At 54.6% G+C, this 21217-nt stretch overlaps 1 protein-coding gene and 1 long non-coding RNA gene across 22 annotated transcripts in view; one reads left to right on the plus strand and one right to left on the minus strand.

Annotated features, from left to right (window-relative positions):
* TNK2 (tyrosine kinase non receptor 2) overlaps positions 1-21217 on the plus strand; it is a 43757-nt gene that overhangs the window by 4705 nt on the left and 17835 nt on the right. For 6 of the 21 annotated variants that reach the window (XM_039461964.2, XM_039461969.2, XM_039461966.2 and 3 more), the window contains exons 2-4: positions 17600-17780; positions 18731-18801; positions 20661-20882. In XM_039461964.2, coding sequence (XP_039317898.1) covers positions 17618-17780; positions 18731-18801; positions 20661-20882 — 456 coding nt within the window. In that variant the 5' untranslated portion in view covers positions 17600-17617. The other 15 variants (XM_074406112.1, XM_074406114.1, XM_074406115.1 and 12 more) reach the window with 7 other exon arrangements.
* LOC141585663 (uncharacterized) lies at positions 561-9998 on the minus strand. The gene is made up of 2 exons (XR_012519276.1): positions 9726-9998; positions 561-6761 (listed from the first exon to the last, which is right to left on the minus strand). It is a non-coding gene; the product is annotated as an uncharacterized LOC141585663 (long non-coding RNA).

The following is a 21217-nucleotide window of genomic DNA, read 5'->3' on the forward strand; positions in this document are numbered from 1 at the left end:
CCGGATAATATATTTTTTTTTATTTTAAATTTTCTGCAGAGATGGGATTTTGCCATGTTGCCCAGGCTGGGCTCAAGTGGCTTTCACCTTTTGGCTATTGTCAATAATGCTGTTATAAGATGGTACTGTTGTTTACGTTTCACTTCTCAGTTGTTTGTTGCTAATTATGTAAATACCATTGAGTTTTGTATTTTGAGCTTGAATCCTGCAGTCTTGCTAAATTGACTTAGTGGTTCTTTTTTTTTTTGGAGACGGAGTTTCACTCTTTTTACCCAGGCTGGAGTGCAATGGCGTGATCTCGGCTCACCGCAACCTCCGCCTCCTGGGTTCAGGCAATTCTCCTGCCTCAGCCTCCTGAGTAGCTGGGATTACAGGCACGCGCCACCACGCCGAGCTAATTTTTTGTGTTTTTAGTAGAGACGGGGTTTCACCATGTTGACCAGGATGGTCTCAATCTCTTGACCTCGTGATCCACCCGCCTCGGCCTCCCAAAGTGTTGGGATTACAGGCGTGAGCCACCATGCCCGGCGACTTAGTAGTTCTAATAAGCTTTTTTGTAACTTCCATTGGATTTTCTTTTTTTTTTTTTTTTTTTTTTGAGACGGAGTTTCACTCTTGTTACCCAGGCTGGAGTGCAATGGCGCGATCTCGGCTCACCGCAACCTCCGCCTCCTGGGTTCAGGCAATTCTCCTGTCTCAGCCTCCTGAGTAGCTGGGATTACAGGCCCGCGCCACCATGCCCAGCTAATTTTTTTTTGTATTTTTCGTAGAGACGGGGTTTCACAATGTTGACCAGGATGGTCTCGATCTCTTGACCTTGTGATCCACCCACCTCGGCCTCCCAAAGTGCTGGGATTACAGGCTTGAGCCACCGCGCCCGGCCTCCATTGGATTTTCTAGAAAGCACCATGTCATCTGCTAATAAACAATTTTACTTTTTCCTTTCTGATCTTTTTGCCTGTTACTTACTTTTCTTGCCTGATTGCACTAGTTAGATCCTCTGGTATAATGTTGTTGTTTTTTTAGAGAGAGTCTTGCTCTGTCGCCCAGGCTGCAGTGGCATGATCTTGGCTCACTGCAACCTTTGCCTCTTGGGTTCAAGCGATTCTCCTGCCTCAGACTCCTGAGTAGCTGGGATTACAGATACCACACCCAGCTAATTTTTGTATCTTTGGTAGAGATGGAGTTTCACCATGTTGGTCAGGCTGGTCTCTAACTCCTGACCTCAGATGATCTGCCTGCCTGGGCCTCCCAAAGTGCTGGGATTATGGGAGTGGACCACCAAGCCCAGCCTCATCTAATGTTGAATAAAAGAATAGATACCTTGTTTCTGATCTTCCAGGGAATGCATTCAGTCTCTCACCATTAAGAGTAGTGGTAGCTGGCTGGGTGTGGTGGCTTACAACTGTAATCCCAATACTTTGGGAGGCTGAGGGGGGTGGATCACCTGAAGTCAGGAGTTTAGGACCAGCCTGGGTAACATGGTGAAACCCTATCTCTACTCAAATTTCAAAAATTAGCCCAGCGTGGTGGTACACGCCTGTAATCCCAGCTACTTGCGAGGCCGAGGGATGAGAATCGCTTGAACCTAGGAAGTAGAGGTTGCAGTGGGCTGAGATCACACCACTGCACTCCAGCCTGGGCAACAGAGTGAAACTGTGTCTCACAAAACAAAACAAAAAAAGCAGTGTTAGCTGTAAGTTTTTCATATCTGACCTTTACCAGGTTGCCAAAGCTCCCTTTTATTCCTACTTGGCTGAGAGTTTGAATCAGGAATGGATGTTAGATTCTGTCAAACGCTTTTTCTGTATCTTTCAAAGTGATCGTTGGATTTTCTTTTAGTTAACATGGCGAATTACACTGAATGATTTTCAGATGTTAAAACAACCTCACATTCTTGGGACAAGCCCCACTGGTTATGATGTATTATTGTTGGATTCTGTTTGCTAAGGGATTTGTTAAGAACTTTTGCATCTATGTTTATGAGAGTAGTTTTCTTATATCATCATAATTCATTGTATAGTTGGACCTCTGTATCTGTGGGTTCTGTATCTGTGAATTAAACCAACCACAGGTTGAAAATATTCAGGAAAAAAAAGCCTAATAAAAAACACTGGAATCCTAGCACTCTGGGAGGCCAAGGCAGGAGGATTGCTCAAGGCCAGGAGTTTGAGACCAGCCTTAGCAACATAGTGAGACCCCCTCTCTATAAAAAATAAAAAGCTGGGTGTGATGGTGCGTGCCTGTAGTTCCAGCTGAGGTGGGAGGGCCCCTTGAGCCCTCGAGTTTCAGGCTGCAGTGAATGATGATTGCACCACTGCTTTCCAGCCTGGTTATCAGAGCAAGACCCTGTCTCTTAAAAAAAAAAAAACCCAAAACTGGCCGGGCGCAGTGGCTCACACCTGTAATCCCAGCACTTTGGGAGGCCAAGGCGGGTGGATCATGAGGTCAGGAGTTCAAGACCAGCCTAGCCAAGATGGTGATACCCTGTCTCTACCAAAAATACAAAAATTAGCTGGATGCAGTGACAGGCACATGTAATCTGAGCAACTCAGGAGGCTAAGGCAGGAGAATCGCTTGAACCCCCCGGGGCAGGGGGCAGGTGGAGGTTGTGGTGAGCTGAGATCGTGCCACTGCACTCCATCCTGGGCAACAAGAGCAAAACTTGTCTCAAAAAAAACCCAAAACAAATTCCGCTGACACTTTCCAAGCCTCTAGGTGGTTTTAATGCACAGCAGGGCAAAGAGCCGCCACTCCAGAGCTGAGAGGAGAACCTGCTGCTCCGATCGTGGTGTATGGACCAACAGTGTCCAAGCTGCGTGGGAGCTTGTGAGAAATGCAGATGCCCAGGCCTCACCTCATAGGCATGGGATCACAATGTGCGTTTTAACAAGATTCCAGGTGATCTTACGTACATTAACCTCTGAGAAACAGGGATCTGTGCCTCATTTAACATGCAGCAGCTACGGGTGAGCACTTGCTGTGGCCTCGACCACACTGGCTTGAGTGCAATGGTGAGATCTCGGCTCACCACAACCTCCGCCTCCTGAGTTCAAGTGATTCTCCTGTCTCAGCCTCCCAAGTAGCTGGGGTTACAGGCATGGGCCACCTTGCCCAGCTAATTCTGTATTTTTAGTAGAGACGGGTTTCTCCATGTTGGTTAGGCTGGTCTCAAACTCCTGACCTCAGGTATCTGCCTTCCTCAGCCTCCCAAAGTGCTGGGATTACAAGTGTGAGCCACCCCGCCTGGCAGTCTCTTGAATTTTTTGTGTCTGCTGTCTTGTTTGTAATCTTTTGATCCTCCAGTTAAAAAAAAATGCTGTTTTTATTTTGTCTCTCTTGAGGAAACTGATGAGAGTTTTCTGTCTGAAAATGTTTTCCACAGTCTCTTCCTCCCGGTTGCGTTTTTCAGCATGCTTTGCTCTGTTTCTCTGATGCTTAGGTATCTGGTAATTTTTTTTTTTTTTTTTTAATATGGGGGTTCACTATGTTGGTCAGGCTGATCTTGAACTCTCGACCTCAGGTGATCCGCCCACCTTGGCCTCCAAAGTGCTTGGATTACAGGCGTGAGCCACCGTGCCTGGCCGGTCTCCGGTAATTTTTTGTTATCTGCTCCTGAGGGAGGCTGGCTGCAGTGCTGGGTGGCCTTGTTGACAGAGCTTTGTATGGTGACCTGGGTGGGCCATTTGTTGGGAACTGTCAGTGTTTGTATCTTTCCATCTTTCTTGGCCTGGTCCGAGTCCCTAGAGAAGACACCTCTTGTCTCCTGCCATGTTCTGGGAGCAAGTGGAGAAGGGAACTGGGATCTTGACATCTGCCGTGTGTGCTTTCCCTGTTTGGGGTGTGACGCCCTCTGTTCTCAGCTGAGCCCGTTGTGCCGCTGTACAGAGACATCAGTTTATCCTCTCTCATGAAAGCCCTGGCTTTTGCAGGGCGGCAGAGGAGCATTAGCCTGGTAGCTTTGTGCTGGGGAGAGAGCCTATGGGTTTATTCTCTCTCTTTTTTCTTTTTTTGAGATAGAGTCTCGCTCTGTCACCCAGGCTGGACTGCAGTGGCATGATCTTGGCTTACTGCAACCTCCACCTCCTCCCGGGTTCAAGCAATTCTCCTGCCTCAGCCATCTGAGTAGCTGGGATTACAGGCGTTAGCCACCACATCCGGCTAATTTTTGTATTTTTAGCAGAGACGGGGGTTTCACCATGTGGACTAGGCTGTTCTTGAACTCCTGACCTCAAGTGATCCACGTTGGCCTCCCAAAGTGCTGGGATTATAGGCGTGAGCCACTGTGCCCGGCCGTTACTATCTGTTAAATAGCTTTTCAGTAATCCCTTGTATTTTAGCATTGCCCTTTGGACACTCACCTCTTCTTCCAGAGGTTTCTGGGGCTGCCAATTCCTAGGCTTTTGAGGATTCCACGGGGGTCAGTCAAGTGTCTCTCACTTTGGGATTCGTGATTTTCTTGGGTCAGTTCTCAGCTGCCACTAGCCTATCTGCTTTCTAGCTTCTACAGTTTTGTGCTGGATTTTTTCCTCTCCCATTCTTGCCCTCCCTAGGGGCCATGGCATTCAAAAAATTATTTTTTAATTGTAGTTCTGGTGGGGTTTCAGGAAGGAGTGACACTGTGTGGAATCTACTGTTTTTCCCTGGAACCCCTGTCCCTTCTTTTGACTTCCTCATAGAATCCATGAATTCACTCAGCGTTAGCGAACGATGTGTATTTACTTAGCAAGTGTGATAGGGATGCAAGACTTCAGCCATGATCTCTATGGGCCCGCGTTCTTGAGCCGAGCATACAGTCCTGAATGGGCTGAATTCTGGCTTTACCTTTTACTCTCTTGCTACTGCTGGCCATCTCTCCAGAGCTGGTTTCCTCATTTGTAAAATGGGGATGATCTGGGGTAGTAAGGTGGGTTTCCAGTCACTTCTAGTGAAGAGCTTGTGCAGTGTCTTCTTGAGGGCCCAGACCATGACTTCTGCCCCTTCATATTTCCCTAGAAACTAGCATTGGGTGGGCGCGTGCTAGGTGCATGATGGGTGACTAAGGAAGGCAAGAGGGGAGAGAGGTTTTTTCTGGTCCCTCTCTTCAGCAGCTGTACCTCCTGGGAGCCCCAGCCGAATGTAACAACATGAGAGCCTTCTGTTTCTGTCTCCTGTATACTGTGTCTGCTAATGAGTCAGGGTCTCTTCTCTGGGCCCCTGACCTTGGCAGGGCCCTCCCCCTACCCCATGGCCAGAAGAAAGTCACTGTTATGCTGGCATTTGCCCCCTTGCAAATTCTGGGCATCATTCCTGATGACAGTTTCTTAGCATTTTGGACCAGGCAAACCTCCTTCCCCTTTCAGAGTCCCAGGTTCTTCAAGGGCCAGATGGGTGAGCAGGATACAGTGGGATTAAAAGTGTGTGTCTTGAAGCCCCAGACATTTCTCTCGCTCCCAAGAGGCTGCTCTGGACGACACGTTCCCAGCTCCTGGGTCTTGGTGTAGACATGGTCCCAAGGGGATGTGCAGTGTCTCCTGCAGGGTCATGTTCAGCTCACAGCTCTGGCATCTCCTCAGCATCTTTCTTTCCACACTCCATCTCTAGGTCAGCAATAGGCCCCTTCAGCTCTGGGCTCTTGCTTAGGGCTTCGGGGTGGGGTAAGGCCTGAGCTGGCAGTCGGCAGGACGACCAGCTGGACAGCCTCCGCCCAGCCCTGGAAGCGCTCTCCCTGGGAGTGGCTAGCAGCTGGGAGCTAGACTGCACCCTTCCCTTTGTGCCCTGGTGCCGTGACAGTGCACGGGCAGGACAGGCAGCGGGAGGCCGCTCTGCGGCACTTGGCGTCCCAGCCTGGGTGCTTGGGCATGTGTGGCGTGCATGGGAGTAAGACCCGTGAGCTGCCGGAATGTCTCCTTTGCCACATACTGCTGCTGGTGTTGGCGCTGGGGAGGGAAGGGGTCTCTGTGTCGGTTGACACTCGGGTCTTCAGCTGGTGGAGCATGAAGCAGCTTCATTGTACTTTAAAGCCTTGATACAGATGGGGGATCTTGTCCTCACATGTCAGCCCACAAGTCCAGCCAGCCCCAGGTTCAGTGTGGGCTGTGTCATGCTGCTTAGTCAGGTCCTCTCCCTTCCACTCTAAAGTGACAGCCCTTCTCCACTGGAGCTGCAGATGAGGCATCGAAGGGGCCCTGTCTGGTGTGTCTGCCCCTGCTTCTGGGCTCTGTCCTCCCACCCTGGCACTTCCCTGCTGGGTGAGCTGGGACTCTGACAGAACCAGGCCCCTTTCCATCACCCTGTGTGGCACCCTGTGCCCCAGCACTGCCTCCGCAGGAGTCCAGTCCGAAGGCGCCTTTCTTAAGGCCAATGCCAGGCTCTCCCTCTGCCCAAGGAACTGGCTGAGTTGTCTCTGGATCTGAGATGGCTTTGTGGGGGCTAAGTCGCTTAGTAGGTCTGGGGCTGGAGTGGTTGTGATGAGATTGACAGCCCCTCTTCCCAGGAAGGTACTGGCTTCTCTGGGTTAGAAATCAGCGAGAGGCAAAGCCAGGGGCTAGGGGACAGCAGCCAGGCTTGTTTCTGGCACCCACTGGGGAAGTAGCAGCTCGCGGGAAGGAAGCAGGCCACCTTTCTCCAGGGTTCCTCACAAAGATGGAGTCCTCAGCAGACCTGCCCGGGCTCCTGCCAGGTTCTGCCTTGAGGGCAACGGATGTAGACAGATGGTTACCTTACAATGCACAGATCACAGCAGAGTTGTGTGCAGAGGGCTCCTCCAGTCCAATTATGCGCTAATACAAAGAGTTACAGGAATAGTGACCCTTTAAGGATAGGAACGTGATGGACAATTTAAATTTAAAACAATTCTTTTGGCTATTTTTCACACATATTACTATGTAGTTATCCTACTCATGTTTTCAAGCACCCCTCCAATGAAACAGCAGAGATAACCATGATTAATTATTATTTTTTTGAGATAGCGTCTTGGTGCCGCCCAGGCTGGAGTGCAGTGGTGCAATCTCGGCTCACTGCAACCTCCACCTCCCAGATTCAAGCGATTCTCCTGCCTCAGCCTCCCAAGTAGCTGGGACTACAGGTGCCCACCACCACGCCCAGGTAATTTTTGTATTTTTTAGTAGAGACGGGGTTTCACCATGTTGGTCAGGCTGGTCTTGAACGCCTGACCTTGGGTGATTGGCCTGCCTCTGCCCGCCAAAGTGCTGGGATTACAGGCATGAGCCACCGTGCCTGGCCACAGACATTAAAATTAAAGGGCATCTGGACATGGTGGCTGGTGCCTGTCATCCAGGAAGCTGAGGTGGGAGGGTCACTTAAGCCAAGGAGTTCAAAGTTAAAATAAGCCATGGTCACACCATTGCACTCCAGCCTGGCAACTGAGCAAGACCCAGTCTCTTAACAAAAAACAAGAAAAAACCCAGCGTATGTCTAGGGAAGGGCAAACACTTGGCCTGGTTGGGACATAGAGACATTTGAAGGGAATGCTAAGAGAGAGAGGTGAAGAAATTGGCAAGGAGTGGATCCCAGAGGGCCTGAGGGCCAGCAGGGAGTTGGGTGCCATGAGGACTTAAAGAGCACCTGTGCGCTAGCTGGGGAAGGATGGCAGGTCTGTGCTGACACAGCAGTAACAGCAGGCAGCCAGGTGCTGTGCTGAGGGTACCCCTCATGATCTCCTACGACTCTTTGTGACAGTTCTATGGAGGAGACTCCGTTTATCGCCACTTTACAGATAAAAAATTGAGGCTTAGAGGTTATTTACTCAAAAGTTGTCCAACTAGAACGTGACAGAGTCAGGATTTCAGCCCCCATCTGCCTGACTCCTGATCTCAGTGTATTGACGGGAGAACTCTGAGGCGGCTAAAGCACCCTGACTGTGGTGTGCGTGGTGGAGAAGGTAGAGGAAGGAGTCGAAGTCTTGGTTGAGGTTGGTGGTGGGGTGTGGCTTCTACCTTGGGTGGCTGGTGTTGGCTTGTGATGTTTTCAGTCAGGATACAGGAGCACAGAAGCAGAGTTTAAGGGAGTGGGGGTGGTGATGAGTTCATGCATACGCAATGTGTGGTACCTGTGCAGCCTCCTGGCGGAGCTGCCCTATAGGAGCCTGGAGATGTGGGTCTGGAGCCACAGGAATTCAGGAATGGAGACAGCACCTGGTGGTCATAGGAGCCCCTGGAGGAGAGTAGGTGACCCCAGGGAGCAGCGTGTCAGTGGAGAAGATAAGGAAAGTCACAGGAAATACCAACAGTTAAGAAGCTGGATGGGGGAGGCAGACACAGTGGCTCCTGCCTGTAATCCCAGCACTTTGAGAGACCAAGACCGGCAGATTGCTTGAGCCCAGGAGTTTGAGACCAACCTGGGCAACATGATGAAACCCATTCTCTACAAAAAATACAAAAATTAGCTGGGTGTGGTGGTGCACGCCTGTAATCCCAGCTACTCAGGAGGCTGAGGCAGGAGGATTGCTTGAGCCTAGGAGGCAGAGGTTGCAGTGAGCCAAGATCGCACCACTGCACTCCCGCCTGGGGCCAGAGCGAGACACTATCTCAAAAACCAAAACAGAAAACACGTGGGGGTGAACACGCTTCAGGGCTGGCATGGGCCCAGCACCGCCAGCAGACACAGCCTTGCCTGCCCTTAGGACCTCAGCTGCCAGACTCCCGTGGGAGGGAATGGGCCTCTCTGTCCTGGAGGTGGTAAGAGAACAGTCATGGCGTGTGTCTGAATCATTCCCTTTTCTTTCTTGGTCCCTGGCCAGCCTCCTCCCCAGACCAGTGTGATGTCAGACCCAGCTGACCTAAGAGTGTGGGGTTGCCTGGTGCAGCTCCCTCTGGAATGAGGTTCTGAGGGCACCCAGCCTGGCCTTGGCCCAGAAGCTTGGGCCCTGCGCACAGAGGGGTGAGTTAAGGTTGACTAAACTTGGTGGGGCTGACATGTGGATGCAAGGTAATCCTCTGTCTGGGGGAGGGAGCTGTAAGCCCCTCTCTCCTTTTCAGTATGTTCAGGGTTGGAGAAGAGGGAGGTGGAGGTGGAAGAAGGCGGCTGGGAGGTAGGGTTGGCGTATATTCCTGAGAATACGGTACATTGTTTTGGAAAAATCCTCTTGGCCGGAAATTGCATGTCACGTCTGCTCCTTGGTGTGGATTTGTCACTTCAACAAGTGTCACAAAGTGCAGCTGGAGAGGCTGCAGGGGGAATGGCCAGCGGAGATGGGCTGGCCTCCCTGTTTCCTTTAGCTCTGCAGCCTGGAGATAGAACGGACATGTGAAGAGCAGAGGTGTACACGTGGGGTGGATTCTGGAAATCCTCAGTGTAGTCCGGATCCTGTGGATTTCTTACAATAGGATGGTACTGGGAGATGAGATTTATGAGGGAGGAGGGGCAGGGAGAAAACGGGAAAAGGCAGTGGTTTGGATCAGATCCTTTATCCAGCCAGGACAAGAGGGAATGGGCCTGGTATTTCCCACCTTGTGCCGGCTTTGGGGCCCTGCAGCTACTCCCAAGACTAGTGTGTGCCTTTAGCTGCAGTAAGATGCCAGAAGCGTCTGCACAGCGTAGAATCAGGCGTCTGACAGAGTCATCCACCTATCCCGGTGTGCTTCGGGGCGGGAAAGGGGCTGTGGGAGGAGCAGGCCTTAGGGGGAACTCACCTGGTGCCTTGAAGCTGTGTGGGGAGATGTCTCCGCGCCTCTCCCTCCTCTGCCCCAACCCAGGGAGGGTGCCCTGACCTCAGCCCTAAATACCTGGTACTAAAGAGTCCGTGGCTGCTTCAGATGCCAGCAGAATGAGAAGTGATGCCTTGCGGCCCCGGGGGAGAGGAAGAGTCTCTGCCTTGGGACTTCCTGTGCCGGCGACGGCCTTGCGCCAGTGTTGGGTGCGGCACCCCCACGTGGGCCAGCGTCGGAGCAGCTTTTCAGCAGGAGTCCCGGCCCTCGTGTCACTGCTCCGAAGTCGGGGAGGTCAGCCAGCACTCGGTCGGCCCCGCGTTCCCGGCACACGGCGCGTGCTGCGTTGCTGGAGTGGAGCGCGGTGACTCGGTGACACGGGCGGGCTCGGGGGCCTCCGGGGGCGTGGCTTGCTGGGGGCGTGGCCTGCGCGGGAGGCGGAGCGGAGCCGGCTGAGCACAGGCCGAGCAGGTGGGCGCCGGGCGTTCGGGGAGCGGCGCGACTGCTGCGGGCAGGCTGGGGTGGGGCAGGCCGCAGGCCCCGGGGTGTGTAGGAGGAGGGATCTCGGATTGAGTCGGACGGAGCTCTCTTCTGTGGTCTTAGGTGGCCCCCTCTAGTGGAATCCGGGGTCTGGTGAACCCCCCCAAGGCCCCATGGGCGACTCTGGGGCCCTGGAGGCGGGCCAAGGGCTGCGTGGAACCCGGTTCTGTGGTCAGCGAAGGCAGGGCCCCCGGCTCTCGGTGGGGGTCAGCGCGGGGCTGGCACAGGTGGCTTGCTGGGAGAGGGTGGGAACAGCGCCGCCGTGGGGAGGAGGAGCGGAGCTGGGACCGGCTGCAGGAAGGAATGGCCGCAGGCCCGCAGGAGGAGGGCTGCGACCCCCAGGCTGCTGGCCGATGGCAGATGAGGCTGTGGGGGGCGGGGGTCACCGACTGGGGCCTCTCCCAGGCTTGGACGCAGTTGCAGCCCTGAGCTGCTTCTGGAGAATGCTCGAGGCCCGGCCCCTCAGGACGCAGGGCAGTGACGCTGCCGGTGCCGCTGCGGGGCGGGGGCTGCGGGCACAGCTTCCCTCCCTGACCGCAGCCACCGGGAGTTTGGGCTCCATGGGGGAGAGAGCTGCTTACCAGCGCCTGGCTGCGGGAGAGGAGGGATCACAGGTAATGGGGAAGGCTAGGGGTTAGCCAGATACCTGGGCCCAGACCCCATCGTCTGCTGTGAGCCAGGCCCAGCCCTGCCCTTGCAGCTGCCCCTCAGGAGTGAGAGTGTCTGCTCCCGGGCCGGGACAGAGAGGGGTGTGTTTATCTGGGTGTGGCCGTGGTGAATTAGTGATGCTGGCATCTGCCTCTGTGTGCATGACCCCAAAAAGGGCCCTTTGGGCTTTCCTCAGTGCCCCAAGGGAGTCCAGGAAGCACGGCTAGGATTGGGGTTCCGTATTTCATGAGAACTGAGTTCCTGGCATTCCCATTTACTAGCCTTTCAAATGTGAATATCAAGCCAAATGTCCTTGTTTGCTTTTGAAATGGTCACTGTTTTGATGGGGCCCCTTCCCTTCCCCTTGGAGACAAGGCGCTTCCTCTCCCGACCGGCAGAGGGCAGTAGCTGACAGGAGAAAGGCGGACTCGGTAGGAGCCTTGAGGGTTGAGGCTTAAGGTCGGGCTGTTTTTCTGGGCGGGGTGAAAGGCCTGTCATCCCAGCACTTTGGGAGGCCGAGGGGGGCGGATCACCTGAGGTCAACAGTTCCAGCCCAGCCTTGGGCAACATGGCGAAACCCATCTCTATTAAAAATACAAAAAAAAATTAGCTGGGCATGGTGGCAGATGCTTGTAATCCTAGCTACTCAGGAGGCTGAGGCAGGACAATCGCTTGAATCCAGGACTGCACCACTGCACTCCAGCCTGGGCAATAGAGCAAGACTCAAAAAAAAGGTGGGGGTGGTCCAGGAGCCGGCCTGGCTTTGACCCCCGTATAGTGTGCTGCTTCCTGCAGCTGGATTGCTGGCCCAGTTGCAGGTCTTGTTCTGGACATCCAAGGAAGGGAGGGTCAGGCGTGGGGTTCTGATGACTTTGAGACACATTTCTGGGGACGGCTAGAGTTTTTAATCTGGCCATTCTGATCCAGCAGACCCGTTTTTGAAGTAGAGGGAATAACCCTGCTTAAATTGTTCCCCAGCCCTGGTTCCCGGGTCTTTTTCTGAGCGGTGCCTGGTGGCAGGGTAGGCTGTAGGCTTGCTTTGATCCAAGGGCATAGTCAGCCAAGGCTCGGCGAAAAGTCAGCTCCGGTGTAACGTAGGCCTGACCTTGTCTTGTCCACCTGACCTCAGCCCTCAGACTGGTTATTCACTCAGGCTGCACCCACTGTCTCTACAGGCTTTGTGGGGTGGATGGCAGAGGGGATGAAGAAGAGGGACCGAAGTTGGGGATGTCTTCCTCCCCACCTCCTGGAGTTAGACCAGGAAATGGCTGTCCCTTTCGGCATCATCAGGGAAGTCAAGCGCTGGGAGAGGTCCTGGGAAGGGAGCCTGGGATGCTGATTCCCCAAAGCCCTGCTCCCCAGCTGCCCACCCCTCCAGCCAGCTGGGGCTCCCTGAGCTCGTGGCCAGCTGGACAGGGACAAGAGAGCAGTGTGCAAGAAACAGGGGCTCCCTAGGCATGGCCCTGCAGGGAGGGGGGCGTCTGGGGAGCCAGAGAGAACTTCCTGCAGCTGTCAGGTGTGTCTGGGAGCTGTAGCGAGGGGGGGGTGTAAGAGCAGCTGGCACCCTTTGAGGAGGGCCAGAGAGATCGTTTGTCAGTTCTAGAGACATGGGGGCCCCACAGGGGCTTGAGAGAGTGTCTCCAGGCCCCCTAGGCTGAGGCTGTGGTCTGCGTTGGGGGTGCCGTACAGGAGACATCCTATAGCTTTGGGGTGGGGGCGTCCCAGCAGGAGTCTCAGGGCATATTTGTTTTGAGGGGTTTGGCCACTTGGCCACCTGGTCTGGGTAGGAGGCACCCCGAGTGTTTGGGCAGCAGACAAGGCAACCCCGGGGGAGGGGTGGAGATCCTCGCCCCCACCCTACCCTTGCTGTTGGCTGGTCTGCCTCACTCTGGCAGGCTGCCGGCCTCCTATTTCCGTCGGGCACCAGGGTAACAGGGCCACATCAGGGTCTGAGCCAGGAGACGCCCAGCCAAGGCTGGGACTGGGGCATGGGGGAGGGTCTCTGAGAGTCTGTCTGCAGGGCCCAGCAGAGCCTCTAGGGCCCAAGACTCCCACTCAGGCTGTGTGCTAGTCCCCACCTCCCCACGCAGGCCTGTATGGGAGTCCACAGCCCCTCCTTGTACAGGCTATTTGAGCCACATAGCCCCCACCCTAAAATCCCAGGAGTTGTCTCCAACTGTGAGGGCTGGGGTAGAGGCCAGAGACAGGGGGCCTTGTGTACGGGGAGGCAGGGGGGCCAGCGCGGGTGGCTGGGAGAAAGACTCCCCCCCCCATCCCTGCCGCCCTCTTGGCAGTGATTCAGAAAGGTCCTTTTTCAGCCAGTGTCAGAGCTGCTCAGCTGGGGAGGGAGGGAGGGAGGCAGGAGGGAGGCGAGAGGGAGGGCGGGCAGGCGGGCAGGCAGGGAGTAGGGCTGGACTGTGACCACTGCCCTGGAGAGAAGACAGAAGGAGGACAGAGGCCCCGGGCTGCAGCCAGTGGGAGGAGAGCTATTAGCCCCTGCCAGACTGGCCAGCTGTGGAAACCCAGCCCGGCTTGCAGCAAAGCAGAGGGGCCCACCCTGTTCTTCCTCATTTCCCACCCTTGGTGTGGGATTGGGGGACTCCTGGGACAGACCCCTGGCCAACTCTCCTCCTGGGAAGAGTGTGAAGCTCAGGAGCTGAGGCCCCTGCTCACCTGCTTCCGGGGCCAGACCCCCAGTGACCACTCGGGGGTCCAGCTCTGTGGAGATGCCGGCGGCACGTCGGTTCCCTGGCCTGGAGCTCTCCTTCCCTCTCCTGGCCAGACTGCGGCGACGCCTGTACACAGTGAGTGGGGGCAGGGGCTGGACTGCTGGGGACCGGGTGGGCTCCTCAGCACCAGCTCTTGCCTGAGAGGCAGAGAGCAAGGCTGCGAGCGGTTTTGGGACCCTCCAGTGAGGGGTGGACAGGGGTGTCTGGGCCAAGTGGCCTCCCCTGTGCTGGCTGTGTGTTTGCATGCCAGCCATGGGCACAGGTGTGCAGACTCCATGCGGTGCTGGGGCCAGGTTTGTGCAGAATTAGAGAGGGTCTGAGCTCGGGAGGAGCTGCAGCCATGCTCTGGGCTGCACAAAGAAACTTGGGCTGGAGGGGACTCAGAGGGGAGGGGACCTGGGCAGAGACCTTGGACTCAGCAGGAGAGGCAGGACTGAGACCCTGACTCTTCCCTCACTCCGGTCCGGTGGTCCTCCCAGTCTTCCCACACACATCCCTGTGCAGAGCAGTGCTGTTCCTGGGTCAGGGAGCAGGGAGCGGAGGGCACAGCTGAGCCGAGCTGGCGTTTCAGGCAGAGGGGACAGGCCAGGCTGTGCTTTCTGAAGAGCTTCAGGGGAGGGGCCTCTGGTCTCCCCCAGCCCTGGCTACCCAGCACATGACTTTGAGCTGTTTTCTGGAGCCTAGAGGAAGGGGCCTAGATCCTTGAGAGTTGGTGGGAGGAGGAAGAAGAGGGACCTGGAGACTGCTTGGCCTCCTGGAGACTAGGAGCCTCTGTCCTGAGGCTGAGCCCTGTAGGAGTGGGGTCACTTTGTCCAGGGACAGGGCAGCTGTGGCCAGGCCGAGGGGAGACGCTGCCTAGGCCAGTGCCTTCAGCGTTTCTCTGGGCCTGCTTCCTGAAAGTGGTGGTGCCTCGCCCTCTTAACCCCACACCTGTGTTTTTGTAAACAGAGGATTTTGTTGAGGATGAATTAATTAATACAGCTTAATACTTAGAATTGTTCCTCGAATATAGTAAGTGCAGTTGAAGTGTTAGATATTTTTGCTTTTTTGAGATGTAATTTCACTCTTGTTGCCCAGGCTGGAGTGCAACAATGCCATCTCAGCTCCATGCGGCCTCCACCTCCTGGGTTCAAGTGATTCCGGGTTTCTCCACATTGGTCAGGCTGGTCTTGAACTCAGGAGATCTGCCCGCCTTGGCCTCCCAAAGTGCTGGGATTACAGGTGTGAGCCACCACGCTCAGCTTAGATGTTATTTTTACTCTTACTCTTGTTAAATAAAATTAATAGAAATATAATCTCTTATATAACCTGTTAACCTGTGTACAGTGAAACGAGCAACACAATGGGAACCACAATATAAAGAGACATAAGCAGAGGGAAAGTATAGTATTTTATGTGTCCTAACACATCAGTAACCTAGACGACATAGCAGAGGAGTCAGATCCTGAGACCTCAGTTGGAAACACCGTCAAGGCAGCATCTGCAAGTGCTGACCGAGAGGGAGTTTTGAAATAATGAGAGGGGGTTGCCTTCACTGAGATTTTTGTGAACAGTGGACTTCTGCTATGTTCTGAACAAGTCTACAAAGTAGTTTCATTCCAGGAAAATTTAGTGCATATTAAAATTGTAAGGCTGGGTGCAGTAGCTCACGCCAGTAATCCCAGCATTTTGGAAGGTCGATGAGGGCAAATCACTTGAGGTTGGGAGTTCGAGACCAGCCTGGTCAATGTGGAGGAACCCCGTCTCTACTAAAAATACAAAAAATTAGCCAGGCGTGGTGGCAGGTGCCTGTAATCCCAGCTATGGGAGGCTGAGGCAGGAGAATTGTGTGACCCCAGTAAGCAGAGGTTACAGTGAGCCGAGATCGCACCACTGCACTCCAGCCTGGGTGACAGAGTGAGACTGTGTCCCCAGAAAACAAACAAAAAACTCTAAAAATATTTTCCTGTTCAGTGGGATCAGAGTCTAGGTTTGGATGACCATAAGCACCTTCATGATTGAGCGGTGTGGGATTTGGGACAGTGCGAGAATGCTCTATGCATTGCAGGATAGCTCATGTTCTTGTCTCCCGGCCACCCACTCAGTGTCACTAACTCCCCCCCAAACATTGTGATGACCACAAAAATACCATAAGGTGCTGTGCAGCCCTCACGAGAACCATTCAAATAAAGGGTTACAGCTTAAAGTTTGGAAACCACCCGGCTGGCCCAGCTGCCTGGCCCAGTCACGGTGGTGGAAGAGCCAGGATTTGAACTGAGGGTTTCTCATTCCCATTTGTTACTCTTTGTACTTCCCTGAGCTGCCTGAGAAAGTCTGGACTGGCACTGTGTTGGCAGGGCCACTGGGAACTGTGGGGGCAGGAGGCTCATGCTGGGCCAGTCTATGTGTGCCCGCTTTTCCAGGGCTTCTCACTCTGATGAGAGCTGGGGAGGAGGCCACCACCGAGCTGGGGAGGGGGATGGCTTGGCCCCAGCTGGGCAGCTGGCCTTTTTTCTCTTGCCTGTTTTCCTCTCTAGGGATTGAGCATGGGTCAGGGGCTGGCCTGGCCAAGCCCTGAGTTCTGACATCTCTTACTCTGATGGGAGGGTTTGCTGTGTGGTGGCTCCGCTTGCTTAGCTTTGAAGGTGCCACCAGCTTCCTCCTCTGGGCCCAGGAGAGTGTAGGTCAGAGGTTGCTCACCTGGAGGCATCGGCTCCTCTGTGTGTGCATGTGTGTGGGTGCGCATATGTGTGTGCTTCAAATCTGAACTCTTCAGTATTGTTCAGAAGTCAGGAGAAAGATGGAAAGTGAAGTCAAGGAACAGAATGGTATGGTAAACACATGAATATTTGTGTAGGGGACAGCAGAGTCTGAAAGGTTCTGCAGAAGGCATCATTGACAGCTATTGGGGAGCGAGTGGCTATGCAGCGGGGGAGGGAATGAGACTTGATGGCCCAGTGTGCCTTCTGAGTATTTCACCATGTGCATATATTACCTTTTCCAAAAAAAATGGTAGTACTGAGATTTCACTTTTTTTTTTTTTCTTGAAAGAAAGGAAAGCTTTGATAACACTGGACCGAAGTCTCTTATGACAACCATTGATGGGATCTGAGCTCCCTGTAGATGGGTGTCTGTAAGCCCACTCCAGTCCCCACCCTCCCTCTGTCTTCTGCTTGCTGCAGCCCTGTAGGCACCTGGGTGGGGCCTGTGGAGTGGTCTCTGGATTGGTAGGAGGGGCCGTGGTGGTCAGGTGTTTGGAGGCACTTAGCCTAGGGCTCATCTGGTCCTGAGATTTTTCTGTGGGGTCCGTCACATTTGAGGAGCCCATAGTTGGATCTCAAGGGACACTGCACCCTGCAAATATTTTTATTGAAGTGTTAGGAGTAAGAACACATCTATTTTCCTGGAGAGCTTTTAAAACATTTTCGGCCAGGCACAGTGGCTCACGCCTGTAGTCCCAGCACTTTGGGAGGCCAAGGTGGGCAGATCACAAGGTCAAGAGATTGAGACCATCCTGGCCAACATGGTAAAACCTCGTCCCTACTAAAAAAATACAAAAATTAGCTGGACGTGGTGGTGCATGCCTGTAATCCCAGCTACTCGGGAGGCTGAGGCAGGAGAATTGCTTGAACCAGGGAGTTGGAGGTTGCAGTGAGCTGAGATTGTGCCACAGCACTCCAGCCTGGCGACAGAAGGAGACTGTCTCAAAACAAAAAAAAAAGATTTTTCAAGGGCTTTCAACCACTGGAGACTTAAAGCAGGTGAGGAACGTGAGCACAGATGGGTTGATCTTGGGTTACTGAGCCGTAGATCACAGATTGCAGGATCAAGAGTCTGACTTCTGACCCCAGGGCCAGGGCTGTGTCTCTGCTGCCTTAATTGTGCCCTATGGCTGGCAGGAATGGGGGAAGTGGGTCCAGATGGTTCTCTATAGCTTCTCTTGGGAGCAGAAGGTAGCAGAGTGTTGGGGTGTAGGGGAGCCCAGGTCATGCAGGGGCAGGCCCCCTGTCGTCCCCCTGCACCCCTTGTCCCTGATCCACTTTTTCCTCCCCACAGAGGCTAGGAGGCGGCAGCATGCAGCCAGAGGAGGGCACAGGCTGGCTGCTGGAGCTGCTGTCTGAGGTGCAGCTGCAACAGTACTTCCTGCGGCTCCGAGACGACCTTAACGTCACCCGCCTGTCCCACTTTGAGTATGTCAAGAATGAGGACCTGGAGAAGATTGGCATGGGCCGGCCTGGTAGGTGGGACTTTGGCCTGGCTTGTCTTGGCCCTGACCGTTTACATCCTCTGTCCTCAGGACCACTGAATGGTGGGTGGCGGCTGAGACCTCTGTCTGTCCCAGAGCCCTGAGGTAGAGCAGGACGGACATCAGTACATGCTTATGTGTGAAGAACAGCTGGCAGTTGTAAAGGTGAATCGAGTTTGAGGAGAGTGAGGCCTTCCCTAAAACCCTGGCTACCCAGGAGCCACCACAGACCCCGCTCTGTTTGTTCTCCCAGAGGACGTACTTCCTCCATTGCCGCCTCCTTCATAAGCATGAAATCGAGTCTGTTCTGCTCATCATTCTGAATGCCCGGGGGATCCATGTCCGGAGATCTGTAGGGAGAAGGCCGACTCTCAGGTGGTTTGCTGATACAGTCACACTGGCGCGCGCTCTCATGCACGCACAGACACACGCACACACAGGTTTGCTCTAATTTGAGCTCAACTCTGTATTTCTTCTAAAAGTAGGGGTCGTAGCATCTTAAAGTCATAATGTTCTTCAGAGAGCATTAGAAACATATTAGGGCTTTCAACTTAAAATTGCTATAAATAGGTAATAATGTGCTAAATTAGACATTGATTTATGCTACTTTTGGCCTGGATAGTTGGTGTCTGATGCCAGTAGCATCAGAAAATGTTATGGAGGGAAAAAGCCTCCACACTGAGAAGATTCTGTTCATCACCTTGCCTTTTCCTGAGAGCTGGGAGCAGACCACTGCTTCCACGTTTTGGCTACAGCCCTCCACCCAGTCTGAGGGCCAGGGCCTGGAGTGCAGTGGCCGTCTGGGCACTTGAGGCTCCTGGTCAGTTGGGATCGATTTCATGGGTATCACTGCTGGCGGGGTCTAGTGCTGGACTCACCCAGCAGCCTCTCTGGGGGCTCGAGCTGCCTTAACAGCACTGGGTTCCCCATTCTCCCCGCAGGCCAGCGGCGGCTGTGGGAGGCCGTGAAGAGGAGGAAGGCCTTATGCAAACGGAAGTCGTGGATGAGCAAGGTGGGTGAGGATGGGCTCCAGCGTCCCGCTCCACTCCTGTCCTAGGAACCTTCCCCCGCAGCCCCCTGAAGGTAGAGTTCTTTGTACAGACCCTCCTTCTCCCGGGTCTTATCGGCCAGGGCACTTGCATAGCTGCCGGGCTGAGTATCTGTCTCTGCCAGATACGGACACGCGAGCAGCCTGTGTGTGCTGAGGGCGTCCCGGCCCGGAACAGGAGCTCGTTGACAAGTGAGCCTTAACTTAGCTTTGCTGTGTCTGAGTGCTGGGGCCAGTGTCTGGACCCCGGACATCTTGGCTTGGCTTCCCTCCTCCCCCATCCTCTCTAATCTCTGGGTTTCTCTGGTCATCTGGCCCTGCTGACAGCTTCCTTCCCCACAGCCTGTCCCGACCTCTCCAGGCACCTTGTGCTAATTTGGGTCTGTGGTGTAGTAAGTCCCTGGTCTGACTCAGTGGAACTTTGCCCATTGTCTGGAAGACAATGAGAGAGGAAGTGAGCCAGCCGTGGCCTTCCCTCCCAACTTTAGGCCTCAGGGATGGGGTGCGGGGGTGGGCAGGGCCAAACAGCTGGATTGGGATTGGGCAGCAGAGATTTCCTGGCTGCACTCCAGCAAAGGGGCTGTCTCTCGGGATCCTGTGGCTGTTTCTGGGAACACTGTCCTGGTCCCTTGCCCAGGTTTCAGGGAAGGATGAGTTGCATTGGGGCTGGTGAAGGCAGGAGAAGAGCAGCGTGGTTTGCCGAGATTTAGGGGTCTTGGATCTGCCACTGGCTCCTGACAGGTCCCTGGGCAGTCAGTGGCCTCTCCAGACTTCTGTCGTGTCTTCAGTGAAATGATGCCAGCCCCACTACCCGGCTCACCTTGGGGCTTTGGGAGGCACCTGAGATAACGGCTGTGAAAGGTCCTGTAACCTGAATATTGCTTGCAAACAAAAGGAATTCTAGTTACTGGGAGGAGGCACAGGGCAGAGGCCAGAAGAGGTGCTCAGATTTAAGGCACCCGAGCCCATAGAGATCAGGCTCCACCAAACCGACAAGAATCTGCAGCCTGGAGCCAAGGCTATGGGTGCCTCCGTGGAGACGGCCACGTCAGACTGATATGGCCAGCTTTGACCCTCACGGCCTCCTTTTTCCAGTCCCTTGACCGTTGGCCCTCTCCCTGTCCACCCTGGCCTCAGAGTCTCCTCCACTATTCCTTCTCTCTCAGCCCTCAGCTCTAGGCGCCCCTCCAGAAACCCAGCTGTCTTCTAGGCCCTTCCCCAGCAAGGACTAGTTTCATCTGAACCACACACACACTCATGGTTCAGCCTCAGACTAAAATTATCCTCTCCCCTGGGCAGGATGAAGGGCAGCCGACTCCCTGGGGAGGGTGGAGACAGACAGCACCAAATGGTCAGCCCAGAGAAGGGGCCAGGGCTAAAAATGGACAAGGAGGTGTCTGTGGAGGGACCCTGCGGCTCCTGCCCCATCTACGTGGGCTAGGGCTGGAGTCTGTGCTGGGCAAGGGTGCAGGAAGGGAGGGGTGGGGCAGGACTGGGAGGAGACTCAGACCTCGGGTAGGTGGTGCCCGGAGGGCTTTGGACTCTCCCTGTCCCCACAGCTGGGTGTGGGGCCACAGGCTGCATGCCTGTCAGTCTTTTTCTAGCACCCACCTTGAAGCCGCCCTCAGGCTTTGGGTTCGTATTGGAGGTGTGTCCTGGAAGGAGTGTGGGCCTCCAGCCAGGATGCCCCACGGACAGTTTGGCAAAGCCAGGACCTCTCTGGAAGCTGAGCCAGGGATCACCAAGTAGACCCAGCGGGGTGGGACTGAGTGATTGACCTGGGGGCATTGGGTTCCATCTGGCCCCTGGCTGCCTTCAAACAGGTGTTCAGTGGAAAGCGACCCGAGGCTGAGTTCCCCCCTCAACACTCTCAGAGCACCTTCCGGAAGACCTCGCCCATCCCTGGGGTCCCAGCAGCGGAGGGGCCCCTGCAGAGCCTCACCTGCCTCATTGGGGAGAAGGACCTGCGCCTCCTGGAGAAGCTGGGCGACGGCTCCTTTGGCGTTGTGCGCAGGGGCGAGTGGGATGCGCCCTCAGGGAAGACGGTGAGTTCTCTGTCCTGCCAGCGCAGTAGAGGCATGGGATCCGAGGCTGCTGGTGACTCTTCTGCCCCCAACCAGGATGTGACTGGGACTGGGGACATGACACGGACTGGCTCATCGCAGAGTCCTTGCTTAGGGTTTTTAGGTTTTATTGATTTATTTGTTTTTGAGACAGTCTTGCTCTGTCTCCCAGGCTGGAGTGCAGTGGCGTAATCGGCTCATTGCAACCTCTGCCTGCTGGGTTCAGGTGATCCTCCTGCCCCAGCCTCTTGAGCAGCTGAGACTACAGGCATGCACCGCCACACCTGGCTATTTTTTGTATTTTTAGTAGAGACGGG

The sequence above is a fragment of the Saimiri boliviensis genome, chromosome 9 (assembly GCF_048565385.1).
Source record: "Saimiri boliviensis isolate mSaiBol1 chromosome 9, mSaiBol1.pri, whole genome shotgun sequence".
Taxonomy (NCBI): domain Eukaryota; kingdom Metazoa; phylum Chordata; class Mammalia; order Primates; family Cebidae; genus Saimiri; species Saimiri boliviensis.